Raw genomic sequence first — 13,996 nt, 5'->3', positions numbered from 1 at the left:
CACGTCATCTGCAAAGAAGGAGAGTTTTACTTCATCTTTCCCTATTTGGATCCCCTTTGTGTTTGCATCTTGTCTTATTGCTGTTGAAAGCTCTCGATTTTTACACGAACTGTTCTGTCTCATCCTACATGGCAAAGAAAGGGTCAAACATTCTCTGTTTGCTTACCTAATTTCTACATGTTCCTTATATCAAGTTGTCTAAAAAGGCATTTGTGTTCTTCTCTTCTCAGTGGATTATATGCTCCCTCCGTGTTCCTTCTTAGTAGCCATGACCCACCCCAGTTTTGAAACCCTTATTACATTAGTTATTTATCTGAGGTGTCCAGTTGTCTCTATGCTCTTTAAGGGAAGAAGCTATACTTGCTTTTCTGATGTCTCTGCCATTTGACATGTGTCTAAAATATAGTAACTTCTTACTAAAATGTGAGCTCTGCTTAATTTTGTCTTCATTTGTATTGTAAGTGATAGATCTTGAATTTTTAAAATAGAAAATAATTTTTGGTCACTAGAAAATGACATGAACAGTTAACAGTTTAAGAAAGCAACTAACAATATTTTTCTTTTCTTTTTTTTTTTTTTGGATCCGGTCATGGGGCCTGAACTCTGTGCCTGGGCGCTATCCCTAAGCTCTTCAGCTCAAGGCTAGTGCTCTACCACTTGAGCCACAGCGCCACTTCCGGCTTTTTTCTTTTTGCTTATGTGGTGCTGAGGAATTGAACCCAGGGCCTCTGGCATGCAAGGCAAGTGCTCTACCACTGAGCCACCTTCCCAGCCCTAACAATATTTTTCTTTAGTTTAAAGTCATTGTTAAGAATGTTAGAAAAAATAAAATATGATATTACTTAAGTAATTTAGGTTCTAGAATACAATTTTCATGGAGTCTTAGAACTTGTCGTGTTATGGTTATAGGTAACAGCTATTTTATAAAATGGGATGGGAGAATGAGAGTGGGGAATTGTATAGGTTGGCAAGAATGACTTAGTATTTAGACACTCATCTCAGATTAAAACCTTCCTGCAAGAGAGGCTGTTGAGCCTAGAATTCATAAAACATTGATAATTTTTCAGAGATTTTGATCCATTACAACTGAGTAGGGAACCAGAAATCCTCATATCTAACAAAGCACCAGGTGTTTTAATGTCACTAGTCTATCAGCCACATTTTGAACAAGAGTTTTAGATGGTACCACCAAACTACTGTAATCTACATTTCAAAGATTTCTGTTGGAGCCCCTCTTTCCTTTTACTCATTGCTATTTTAACTCAATTCCGTTAGCCTCCATAGTGTTTGGACGCCCAGAATGTTTTGAATCTTTCAAGAAGAGTGAGCTTGCAAGTCAGAATGTACATACTTCACATTCCTATTTTACTAAGCAATTTTTTCGGTGTTTTTCTTCACAAAACATTTATGGAAAGGGTCTACCTTGCTAGGCCTGGTGTGGAGTGTGGGGGACACAGGGAAATAAAGCAATCCTGGCACTTCCTGCCTGTGAAGGCCCAGTGTACTGAGACAGGCTAACTTGCCCAGTGGCTATTCAGTACAGCAGCTTTAGTGCTTTAATAAAAAAGGGAACAAAATGCTGTAGCACCTCAAGGAAGAGAATAATAGCTACTCCTGCAGAATGAACTGGGAATTTTATTTAGCTCTTAGTATAAGGAAGGCCAAATTGAATAGTATTATGGTATAATTTTTACAGATGGCTTGCAGTTGATTTAAAAAGCTCTGTTTCCCCCATCACAACTACCATTTATTGAATAACTAGCATGTATCCAATATTTGGTATATATGATTTCATTTTTTCTTATTGAGTATGTGCTACTAAACCCACAGATAACTATATTATAGATAGAGGAATAGAGTTTGCTAGGCAATGAAACAAATGGCCCAGAACCCAACAGTAAATGAAAGAACCAGAACTTAAGCTGGATTTGTCTGACTTGAGCACATCTGCTTTTCCCACTGTGTGGTGTATTTTTGAAACATCACCATTAATGCAAATTTGTTTTAATGTTTTAAAGGACAGATCTATTTATGAAAAGCTTGCTCACTATTTTTAGTAATGCAGAATGATTCTACCTTACTACTGTTGTGGTGATGGTATGAATCTTTTACCATTTAATATGTCTTTGCTTTGGATGTCTAATGAGCAAGTTGTATTGAAAATTAATGACAAGAGATACGTAACTGAAAAGCTTAGACTGTAGCAAGAAGGTCTTTAACATTAGCAGAAATTCTTCTGCTTAGCCACCTGCTTCTAGCTCTATCTATTCTTTTTCACATGTGTGGTTGACATGTGGGAAGTATGTGAATATTTTCTGATTAAGATGGCAAATACATGTACAAGCAGATTGACTATTGAGAGACCTTCTTGTTAAAAAACTTTCTACAGTCTTCTATACTTTGTTTATCATCTCTCCTCTGATGTTGAGGAAGTTCAGGTCTCTAGCCTTTGTGAAACTCTCCTTGGGAATATGAGTATACCTCAAACAGGCGACAGATGAAAACAGGTTTACTTCAGACAGTCATTTTCTGGGTTGGCTTCATAGCTACAAAGTAATCTGAAACCAATCCAAGGGCAGGAATTGAGACCCTAATAAGTGATTTTGACCATTTGAAAGAGTTGTTTCTCATCTGTATGCATTATAATTGGTGATAGTGGTGGTGATAGTAATAGTAGTAGTGATGGTGGTAGTCGTTGTACTGGGGATTGAACTCAGAGCCTTGCACTTGGTAAACACATACTACTTCTTTTGCTTCTGTAGTTTGTTTTTAACATGAGGTGAACCAGATGAAATTGCTAAGTAATCAGCAAGCTCTTGGTTATACAAGCTGGAAATAAAAATTAAGAAGAATGGATGGATTACTAGTTGAAATCCATAGTCAATACCAAAACTCCAGTTGAGATGATCATTTAGCCTGTTCTCCTATTAAAGTTTCCCCTTGGCCTCTTAACTAGAAATATGTGACCATACTGAATGCCACTGGACATTTCTACTATAAGCAGGCTAAGAATTGGAAGGCAAGGTGAATTTGGATAAGTAATCTAACATTTACTGGGTAGATCAGTTTAAGGAGACATTCTAGAAGAGGGAGTAGAAAAGAATACAAACTCTTGAGGAAGAAAAATTATGAAATTTAGGCACAAAAGATTGATTGTACTAGTTTATGACCAGGGAGATTGCAAAAATTAGGCCTTCTCAGGAAGTTGCATGTATTCTAGCCTTCTTGTATTATTTATTTCCAAATAGGTTTTTAGCTTTCTAATTTCCTGTTTCATGCCATTATAGGAAATAAGTGTTTTAAGAGTAAAGTTTCATAATTTAAAATGCACAAATAGCAATGTCAGATAATAAAAATCATTTTCCCTTTTACTTTGCCTTCTCTCCTGGAAGGGTGATATAACTGTTAAATATTAATGTCAGTATCTTTTAGTTTAATCATTTCTGATGCTTTCTTCCAAGAGACAGTAGGAAGAATAAAAGGGCCAGAATTCTGTCTTTGACAATATAGAGTTTGTTTTTGAGGAACCATTCACTTCATGAGATTATGTAGAATATAAAACATAAGTTATTTCTGAAGAGATTTAAATATCTTTAAGAAAGAAGATTTAGCAAGGGAAGTGTGGATTTCTACTTTTTAACAATACATCTACACAGTCAGTAAGAGGAAATTGCTTTAGATCAAGGCAATCTGATGGTTGAGTTCACATCCTGAATCCTTCAAGCTGTCATGCTTCTTTCATTAGTATGTAGAGATCTACATTTCTTCTGTATTACCTTTGGGCTCTGCATGGTTTGTAGGAAAAAAGACAACCAGTAGAGAAATGGACAGAATTTAAAATCCAGTGTCAGTAAACATTTTTTACTTTTTGGTTTTTCTTTTTTTTGGGGGGGGGGTCAGTTGTGGGGCTTTAACTCTGGGCCGGAGCATTGTCCCTCAGCTCTGCAGCTTAAGGCTAGCATTCTACCACTTGAGCCACAGTGTCACTTCCTAGTAAACATTTTGAAAAGTTTAATCTCATTAGTAAATAGTAAAATAAAGTAAAACTATAATAGAAGTATTTCACAGCTACTGGAATGATAAATATTATCTGGCAATTTCAAATGTTGGTGAGGAACTATGACTTAGTGCTGGTGAAATGTAAGCCAGCACAACTATTTGTGAAAATGGTGAGGCCTGATTCCATAATCTTACACAAAATCTGAGTTCTTGTTTCAATTACATTTAAAGAATGTAATTCGTGATAGCAGAAACAGGAAAATACTTGATAATCCTGAATGTGAAACAATGGAAAGGGTAATAAATATATTTGAAATATATTTGGCCTTAATATTCTCTCTTTAAGAGGCAATATTAGTTATGTTTCTATTACATTTTAAAAATGATTAGCTGTGGTATTTCTTTTTATAAATTAACTCAAGAATTTGAAATATAATGTTGGAGCTATTGGTAAACAACTTTTCTTACATATCACATATATCTTTTTTAAATTTTTTAATGTTTTTTTACATTTTTTATTAATAAGTTTTTTATTGTTAAAGTACCATACAGAGGGGTTACAATTACATGAGCAAGGTAATGAGTACATTTCTTATCAAGTATTGTTGCTTCTTCCTTTGTTTCCCCTTACCATCCCTCCCCCCCCCCCGCCCCAAAAGTTGTAAAGTTCGTTTTTTGACATACCATTTTGTACATTTCATTGTTACAATGGGTCTACCTGTATCCCTATTTAAACAATTTGTTTTTTCCCTTCCCCTCCCCAAATTATACCAACATCAAATACAGTGAAAACGGGTTATACCATGGGGGGAGGGACATACAAAGCAACAAAAAAATCACCTTATAAATATGTTAGAAACAATAGCAAGAAAGAAAACCCATTTGAGTCCTTATCTTGGGGTTCATTTTGCCTAACACCAACTTATCTGATCTTTTCTGCTTGTCTCAGACATATACTAGTTATTACAAATAAGGGAAACCATGGGACCTATGTTTCTTTGGGCCTGACTTACTTCACTTAATTATTGTGAAAATACTGTACAGAGAGTTTACAGTTGCATGAGTAAGGTAATGAGAACATTTCTTATCAAGCATTGTTGCCTCCTTTGTTTTTCCCCTACCACCTCCACAACTACATTCGTCCCCCCTAAATTGTAAAGTTTGTTTTTCAACTTAGTGTCTTCTATATCTTATCGTTGCAATGGGTCAACCTGTATCCCTATTTAAATATTTTGTTTTTTCCCTTCTCCTCCCCAAATTATACCAGCATCAAATACAGTGAAAACAGGGGTTATACTGGGGGGGGGGGGGGGGGGGGAAGGACATACAAAGCAACAACAACAAAAAAATCACATGGTGCCTTATAAATACACTAGAAACAATAGCAAGAAAGAAAAAACCACTTGTATCCCTATCTCGGGGTTCATTTAGCTTAACTTCATCTTATCTGGTCATATGTATATAGCTTTTGACCTTTTTTACTTGTCCCAGACATATACTAGTTATTGTAGATAAGGGAAACCATGGGACCTATGTTTCTTTGGGCCTGGCTTACTTCACTTAATAAAATTTTTTCCAAGTCTTTCTGTTTCCTAAAAAATGGAGCAATGTCATTCTTTCATCTACTGAGGGACATCTGGGTTGGTTCCATTCTTAATAGAGACCCAGAAACACAACAAATCAAAGAAAGGTTAGACAAATGGGATCGCATGCAGCTGCAGAGCTTCTGCATGGCAAAGGACATAGCTAGCAATAGAAAGCCCATAAATTGGGAGAAGATCTTCACTAGCCATACAAAGGACAAGGGTCTCATATCTAAAATATACTTGGAACTCAAAAAATTAAATCCCCCAACAACAAATCCTCAAAGAAACAACTGCCCAATAAATAAGTGGGCTAAAGACTTAAAGAGAAACTTTTCTGAAGAGAAAAGAAGGATGGCCAATAGACACATGAAGAAATGCTCAACCTCTCCAGCCATAAAAGAAATGCAAATCAAAAAAACATTTAAGATTCCACCTCACCTCAGTTAGAATGGCAAAAATCAAGAACTCTAATAACAACAGATGCTGGAGGGGATGTGGACAGAAGGGAACCTTACTGCATTGTTGGTGGGAGTGTAAACTTGTTCAGTCACTTTGGAAAGTAGTATGGAGGTTCCTCAAAAGAGAGCTCCCCTATGACCCAGCAATCCCACTTTTGGGCATTTACCCAAATGATCGCAGACAAGGCCATACTAAAGCTACCAGCACACTATGTTTATTGCAGCATTATTTACCATAGCTAAGATATGATATCACGTATATCTTATGTGTGCTTTTCACCTAAATAATCTTCTACTATCTCTACCATTCTGTTCTAATACTGGTGCCAAGACCCTATCTTGGTATTATGTCAACTAAAATTGCCAGTTCCTGATAAAGGAAGGTGAATACCATGTAGGGGACTTTGAAAATGGGACCTATGAAATTCAAATCTGCTTTAATAGGTATCCTGGAATGAAGTTCTTTTTACTAAATTTGCCAAACATACAACCTCCTCAGGATGTACTTCTGATGAGTCTAGAAATACCCGAGCAGTGATACATTGTTTCTTTTTACTCATCCTCTTTCATAATCAAATATTCTATCAGGATATAAAGCCAACTGGAAAAGGATCTACTTCCCAGAGAACTTTTCAGTTCATTGCAGCCATTGATTTTTTTGCATTCTGATTTATGTTGCATTGTTTGCAGGGAAGAATAGGAGAGCTGGAGCTGCAGTTAAAACATGGGAAAGAAGGACCTGAGGAGGTGCAGTACAAAAGAAGCACTGCCTGGCTATGGTAAGGGGATGGCAATTTTTGGCTCATTATTGTCACAAGAAATGAGTAATGAAGGAAACAGCACTACCTTAAATTTAATACTGGTGACTTTTCCTTGTGTTTGGGCCTAAATGAAAACGACAGTTCAAATATGTATATTTTTACCCATTCCCTAGATGTTATAAGGGAAGCTTTATTCATAAATTACATGCATAAGCCGGGCGCTGGTGGCTCACGCCTGTAATCCTAGCTACTCAGGAGGCTGAGATCTGAGGATCGAGGTTCAAAGCCAACCCCGGGCAGGAGAGACCGTGAGACTCCTATCTCCAATAAACCACCAGAAAACCGGAAGTGGCGCTGTAGCTCAAGTGGTAGAGCGCTCGCCTTGAGCTGAAGAGCTGAGGGACAACGCCCAGGCCCAGAGTTCAAGCCCCACGACCGACAAAAAAAAAAATAAATAAATAAATAAATAAATTACATGCATATAATAGATATTCCTCAGTATCCATAAGGAATTGATTCCAGGTTCATCTATGGATACTAAAATCCATGGATGCTCAATTCAAGAGAATTGAGCATAAATATAAAATAGCATCATGTTTGCATATAACCTGTGCACAGATATATGAAATAACCCCTAGGTTACTTATAATAACCTATACAATGTGAATGCTGTGTGCGTAGTTGTTAGATGGCATTAATTAGGGAATAATGAAAAGAGACACACATTTGGTTAAATTCATGGATGCACAGCTCTCAGATACCAAGGGCTGAATTATGTAACTATTTTTTTCTGACACAATATGGAAATGGTTTGCCTTCCTTCCCTATACTTTATTCCTTGTAACTGATTATTTTGTTATGATTTTGAATGAAGGTTCTGTTTTTCACACTCATTTCATTGCCATCTTACCCACATTTAGTTAGGAATTAGTCCTCTTTACCTCTGCTCACCCTTCTCTAAGACATCTTTATTATTAGGAATAGCTTTACCCTGTCAGACCTTTAATTTCTTTAGCACAGACTCCCTCAGGTACTCCTACTGTATTACCTAGAAATGTGTAATTGCTGGCACATTAAAAGCAACTTAAATTGTCATATATGTTGAGAAGAATGCTTAGTCAGATTAATTGTTGCTGCTGCCTGAATTGCCAAGAAAGTACCCAGAACCTAGATAGTTTTGTCTATAGCTATAAGTTGCTTTAATCTAAAAAAAAAGTCTGTAAGTTATTTTATTTGTCCAAAAATAATCTCTCTGTATATTTAATTCTATTTGTACATTTGATTTCTGCTATTGGATTTAAGAATGGAGATTAAGAATTTGGACGGCACTATTTGTTTTCTGTTAGCTTTGGAACCCAGCTTTTATTTCATCTTTTGAAAGTTATGGTAGGTAGTATGTATGTGCTTCACTATCCAAAACATAGAAAGACACCTATAGATATAAGTCCCTAGTGAATATATAAGAATTCTAGAAGTTACTTAAGAGTAATATAGAACTAGAAACATTGCAGTTAAACTAGTAGTGACTCACTAGCACTGGTGGCTTATACCTGTAATCCTAGCAGCCCAAGAAGCTGAGATCTGAGGACTGTGGTTTGAAGCCTACCCAGGCAGGAAATTCCATCAGACTTTTAAATTAACCACCAAAAAGCTGGGAATGGAGCTGGGAATGACTCTAGTTCTAGAGCACTAGCCTTGAGCACAAAAGCTCAGGGACAGTGCCCAGGGACTGGCACAAAACCAACCAAACCAAACCAAAACCCAACAAATTTGTAGTGACTGGTAAGTTTTTTGTTGTTATTTGTTTTTGTTTTTGTTTGTTGAGCTGGTCCTGGTGCTTGAAATCAGGGCATAGATGCTGTCTCTGGGGTCTTTTGCTCAAAGCTAGTGCTCTATCTTTTGAGCCACAGCTCTACTTCTAGCCTTTTTTTTTTTTTTCCTGCTTAACTGGAAATAAGAATCTCACAGTTTCCTACTCAGGCTTTCTCCAAACAGTGATTCTCAGATCTTAGCCTCCTAAGTAGCTACAATTACAGATATGAGACATAAGTGCCTGGCTTAGAAATCTATTTTTAAATGAGTTCTTCATCCACTTACTTTATTGGAACACAGTTCCAAATCTGCATAGAGACATGTTTGTTATTTCGAAATGTGTTTACTGAGTTCATGTGCTGTCATGCACCTCAGCAGATGAATTGATCAAGAAAATGTGATATGTGTGTGTGTGTGTGTGTGTGTGTGTGTGTGTGTGTGTGTGTGTCTGAATTCTATACCTCCATCAAAAAGAATGACACCTCCCCATTTGTTAGGAAATGGAAAGACTTGGAAAAAATTGTATTAAGTGAAGTAAGCCAGGCCCAAAGAAACATAGGTCCCATGGTTTCCCTTATCTGCAATAACTAGTAAATGTCTAGGACAAGTGAAAGAGGTCAAAAGCTATGTACATAGACCATATAAGCTGATGCTAAATGAAATGAACCTCAAGATAGGGACACAAGAGATTTTATCTTTCTTGTTCTTTTTCATGCACTTATAATGTACTATGTGATTTTTTTGGTTTCTATTGTATGTTCTTCCCCCATGATATAACACCTGTTGTCACTGCATTTGATTTCGGTATCCTGAATATTGTATATACATTTTTCTAATTTGGTGAGGGGAAGGGAAATAGGATAAATGGAGAGGAGATTGATTAGGGTCAGAATGAGGTAAAGTGGAACTTAAACTGTTTTCTATGGAAGTTCTAGGTTAGTATCTTTCATATGGCCCTTGATAAAGTCTGAAGGAAGTGATGGTGTGAGCTATGTTGATGCCTGGTGAGGAATGTTGGAAGAGGGGGAATAGAATATTTCAAGGCCCGGGGTATATAACCTGCAGAGTGAGCCAGTGTGACTTGAAGAGAGCAAAGGAGGAAGTAATAGGATGTAAGAGCAGAGAAATTCAAGAGATGGATTACAAGGAGTCTTTGTATACCTGAAGAAAATTTTATGAGATGGAGAAATATTGGAGGATTTGAACTAGAAGATGTGATTCATAATTTGGAAGGATCCCTCTAGGTGATATAGTGAAGATATATGCTGGGAAAAATGATCAGGAGTCCACTGCAATAATTCAGATAACAAAAAAGCCAGAAATTTAGTCAGGTGTTAGCAGTAGAAGTACTACAAAGTAAGTAAAAATTTGAATCTATTTTGAAGGCAGTTTCCATTGTTCTTTAATTCTATAAGTCTAAATTATTAATTTAAATGAAGGGTATGAGAGAAAGGTAGTCTAGGATGTTACCATATTTTCATTTGCTAAGGAGATAGCCTGGATAGAGCCTCTACTCTACTGGTAGAGCTTTTGCCTAACAGGCCCAAGGCCCAAGATGTGATGACCAGCACCACAATACCAAACAGTATGGTAGGGAGAATAATGAAAATGGAGGAAGGGAAAACTGGTGGTCCAGAAAGCTAGAAGGGAGTAGGGAGAGAGCTCTGGTACACACAAAGAAGTTTTTGTTTTAAAAATATAAGATGAGTCATCATTTTATAACAAAAGATTGCATTGGATATACCACTTTCTCTTCAAGAAGGCAGAAATTGATTTATTTTGGGGATTGAACCAGAGTCACACACTTGTTAAATAAGCGCTCTACCACTTGAGCCACAACTCCAGACATGGACAATACATTTTAGAGAAATTTATTGACAAGTGATTTTTTCCCCACAATTATGATCTGAAAAAAAATTTTTTGCTCTTAAGAATAACTCATTCAGCCAGGTGCCTGTGTGGCTCATGCCTGTAACCCTAGCTACTCATGAGGCTGAGATCTCAGGATTGCAGTTCCAAGCAACCTGGGCAGGAAAGGCAGTGTGACATTTATCCCCAGCTAACTACCAAAAAAGTGAGAAATGAAGCTGCAGCTCAAATCGTAAAACACTAGCCTTGAGCATAAAACTCTGAGACAATGCCCAAAAGAACTCATTTACAAGATTTTGCTATATGTTAAATGCATACATTTCTGTGTAAATGTAACAAATATAAAAAATTATAATTTTGAAAATCTTCAGATTTATAAAATTCAAATTTCATTTGATCCTTTATGTGTTCTCTTTTATTCAGTTACTTCAAAAAGTTTTAAAAAATTACATTTAAACATAAATTGTAAGCCATTTAAAATGTGGAACAATTTAAAATGTGGAAGCTAGTGATTGCTTTTCACTTTATATCAATGCTATTTATTGGGAACGATATATTTTTTTTTCTATGAACATTTTGATAGGTTCCTGCATTTCTTTCTTTCTTTTTTATTTTGTCAGCCATGGAGCTCGAACTCAGAGCCTAGGCTCTATTCCCAAGCTCTTTTTGCCTAAGGGTAATGTTCTACCATTTTGAGCCATAATATCACTTCCTGTCTTCTGGTGGTTAACCGAAGCATTTCATGGACTTTTCTACATGGGCTGCTTTGAACTGTGGTTCTCAGATATCAGCCTCTCGAGTAGTCAGAGCAACCAGCACCTGTCAAGTTCCTGCTTTTCAATGCACCACTATAATTTTCTTCTTTTGGCTTTCACAAGATTGGATATCTGAAGTTTGAAATTGTATTTTATCTACACATGCAGTGACTATTCCATATATAGAATTTAGAAATAGAAAATTGGTATTTTTTTTTTTTTTAAATATTTTTATTTATTTATTTATTTATTTGGGGGTCTGGTTGTGGGGCCTGAACTCTGGGCCTGGGCGCTGACCCTCAGCTCTTCAGCTCAAGGCTAGTGCTCTACCATATGAGCCACAGCGCCACTTCCGGCTTTTTCCTTTTTTGCTTATGTGGTGCTGAGGAATCGAATCCAGGGCCTCATGCATGCAAGGCAAGCGCTCTACCACTGAGCCACCTTCTCAGCCCGAAAATTGGTATTTTAATGAGCCTTTGTGCAAAGGAAATATAGGAAACGTCATAGTCAATGTGAACTCCATAACAGAAACACTATAGACTTCATAGCTTTAAAACACCAACCTTATTTCTCATAGTTCTAGAATCTGGAAATCAATACTTAGAAGGCTGGTGTGTGGTGAGGGTTCTAGGTCCTGATTTATAGATGGCTATCTTCCCATTATATCCTTAGGTTGGAGAGGAAGCAAGCTCTTTTTTGTCCATTCTCATAAGGGCATTAATCCCATTAATAAAAGGGCCTCACCTCCTAATGCCATGACATTGGGGGTTCAGATTTCAACATAGAGATTTGGAGGGTAGATAACATTTAGCCCATAGAGAAGAGTAGGCTAAAGGATACCGGCACAGACACTTGCAATGACTCTGTCTCAGATTTTCCTGTACATCTCTCCTCAGTTGCATTCACCCCTTCCCATCAGTGACCCAATGTAAAGGAAGATAAAACTGTCTTTGAAGTAAAATCTGCTGCAATTCTTTCTCCCTGCAGGAAGGTTATCCATACAGTTTTAAGGGTGGGAGTCATTGCTAAAGGTTCTTATTAACTGGTGTATAAGAGAAAAAGATTGAGTTCTTGCTCTCACATAAACTTGCGTCTATTTTCCATCTTTATTTCAGGGTCAGAGACATGTTGACTGATGAGATTACCAAGACTGCTGCAAAGTAAGTCATTTATTGTTTCTCCATTTTTTATTCAACTTATTTCCTGGAAGATATATGTGTATATATACTATAATATATAATAATGTAATATGTAGTTTGGTTATATATTAAATAATATAGCATACATATAGTTTCATAACTTTAAGGACTGAAAGTACTTTCTTGTTACATTTTGTTTGTTCATTTGTTTTTTGTGGATCTTGAATCAGGGCCTGGGTGCTGTCTCTGAGCTTTTGTGATCTAGGCTAGTGCTGTAGCTCTTGAGTCACAGCTTCATTTCCAGAGATAAGAGTCTTAAGGACTTTCCCATCCAGGCATGATTAGAACCACAGTCCTCAGATCTCAGCCTCTTGAATAGCTAGGATTAGAGACCTGAGCCACTAGTGACCAGCTGTTTTCTTTATTTGTTTGTTTGTTTTGTTTTGTTTGACATTTAATACTTTTTTTTTTGTCATTAGTGGGGCTGAACTCAGGTCCTGGCCACTGTCCCTGAGCTTTTGTGCTCAGGGCTAGCACTCTACTACTTAGAGCCACAGTTCCATTTTTGGTTTTCTAGTGGTTAAATGGAGTCTCACTGACTTTTTTGCCCAGGGTGGTGTTGAATGGCGATCCTCAAATCTTAGCTTTCCGAGTAGCTACTTCTAGCTTTGCATCTAGTTGCCAAAGTTAAACAAAATGCTTTGTTCTTTGGCTTCAATGTAAAGGATCAAAGAGGAAGAAGTAAATAAATTATTCAGAATGAGTGAGTTATGTGAGATCAACAAATGGATTTTTAATTTCAACTGCAAAGTGGCAAACAAATCAAGTAGTCCTTCCCTTCATTTTCTGGGTGCTGTTATGTCCAGGGTATTGAAAGTTCAATTCTCTATAATAAACACTAATGCAAAGACCCAGTAAAAAGGCAATGTCAGTCAGCCTTGTACCCTTTTAGCAAGCATTACTTGAATGTTATGGCCTTGAGGTTTTTTTTATTTACCTTAAGCCAGTGTTCACTAAGAAAATTATACCCTAATGAAGTTACTCAAAAAAATCTCTTCAGGCTTCTTTGTTAACAAGTTGACTAATTGTTCCTGGCAGTAAGTTACATGCCAGTTATTTTTATTTTTTTCTTCCACCATTACCTTGACCTTGTTCCTTCTCAGCCTCCAAGTAACGTAGGCACACTTGGACTTAGTGGGTCTCTTGTGTGCTGAAAGGCTGTATCACGTGGAAATACTTAACTGCAATCTAGCTTATCTCAGGGCCGTCTGGAGTTAAGATTTGGGAAAAGCAAAAACAAATCACAAAATAAACCCAAATAGGTTAACATGAAATCAAATGAGAATATAAAAACCTGGTCTATCTTTGAGATAGCTTTCTACCAGTACTATATCTTAAGCAGGGACTTTACTGGGATATCTGATCTCACACATAGTAGCCTCCTGTCCTCAGGTCTTCTGAATAAAGAAAATGAGAACTGGGGATCCTCATCTGCTCTCATTTCTGTGAGGAGCACTGGCCATCTGTAGACTTTATCTGTTGACAAAATGGAAAGAAAACATACTCACAACCTGCTTTTCCAGTCTGGTGAATTACATACAGACCGAAGGGAACTCA

At 36.9% G+C, this 13,996-nt stretch overlaps 1 protein-coding gene across 3 annotated transcripts in view; it reads left to right on the top strand.

Annotated features, from left to right (window-relative positions):
- Positions 1-13,996, top strand: part of Focad (focadhesin) — a 264,104-nt gene that overhangs the window by 187,940 nt on the left and 62,168 nt on the right. For all 3 annotated transcript variants that reach the window (XM_042692885.1, XM_042692886.1, XM_042692887.1), the window contains 2 exons: positions 6,734-6,822; positions 12,356-12,400. In XM_042692885.1, the coding sequence (XP_042548819.1) occupies positions 6,734-6,822; positions 12,356-12,400 (134 nt within the window). The remainder of the gene's footprint in view (positions 1-6,733; positions 6,823-12,355; positions 12,401-13,996) is intronic.

Source organism: Dipodomys spectabilis, unplaced genomic scaffold (genome assembly GCF_019054845.1).
Source record: "Dipodomys spectabilis isolate Male_0828 unplaced genomic scaffold, ASM1905484v1 ptg000158l, whole genome shotgun sequence".
In the NCBI taxonomy this organism is placed as follows: Eukaryota; Metazoa; Chordata; class Mammalia; order Rodentia; family Heteromyidae; genus Dipodomys; species Dipodomys spectabilis.
Note: the sequence above shows the minus strand (reverse complement) of the source record. Positions and strands in the feature narration are given on the sequence as shown.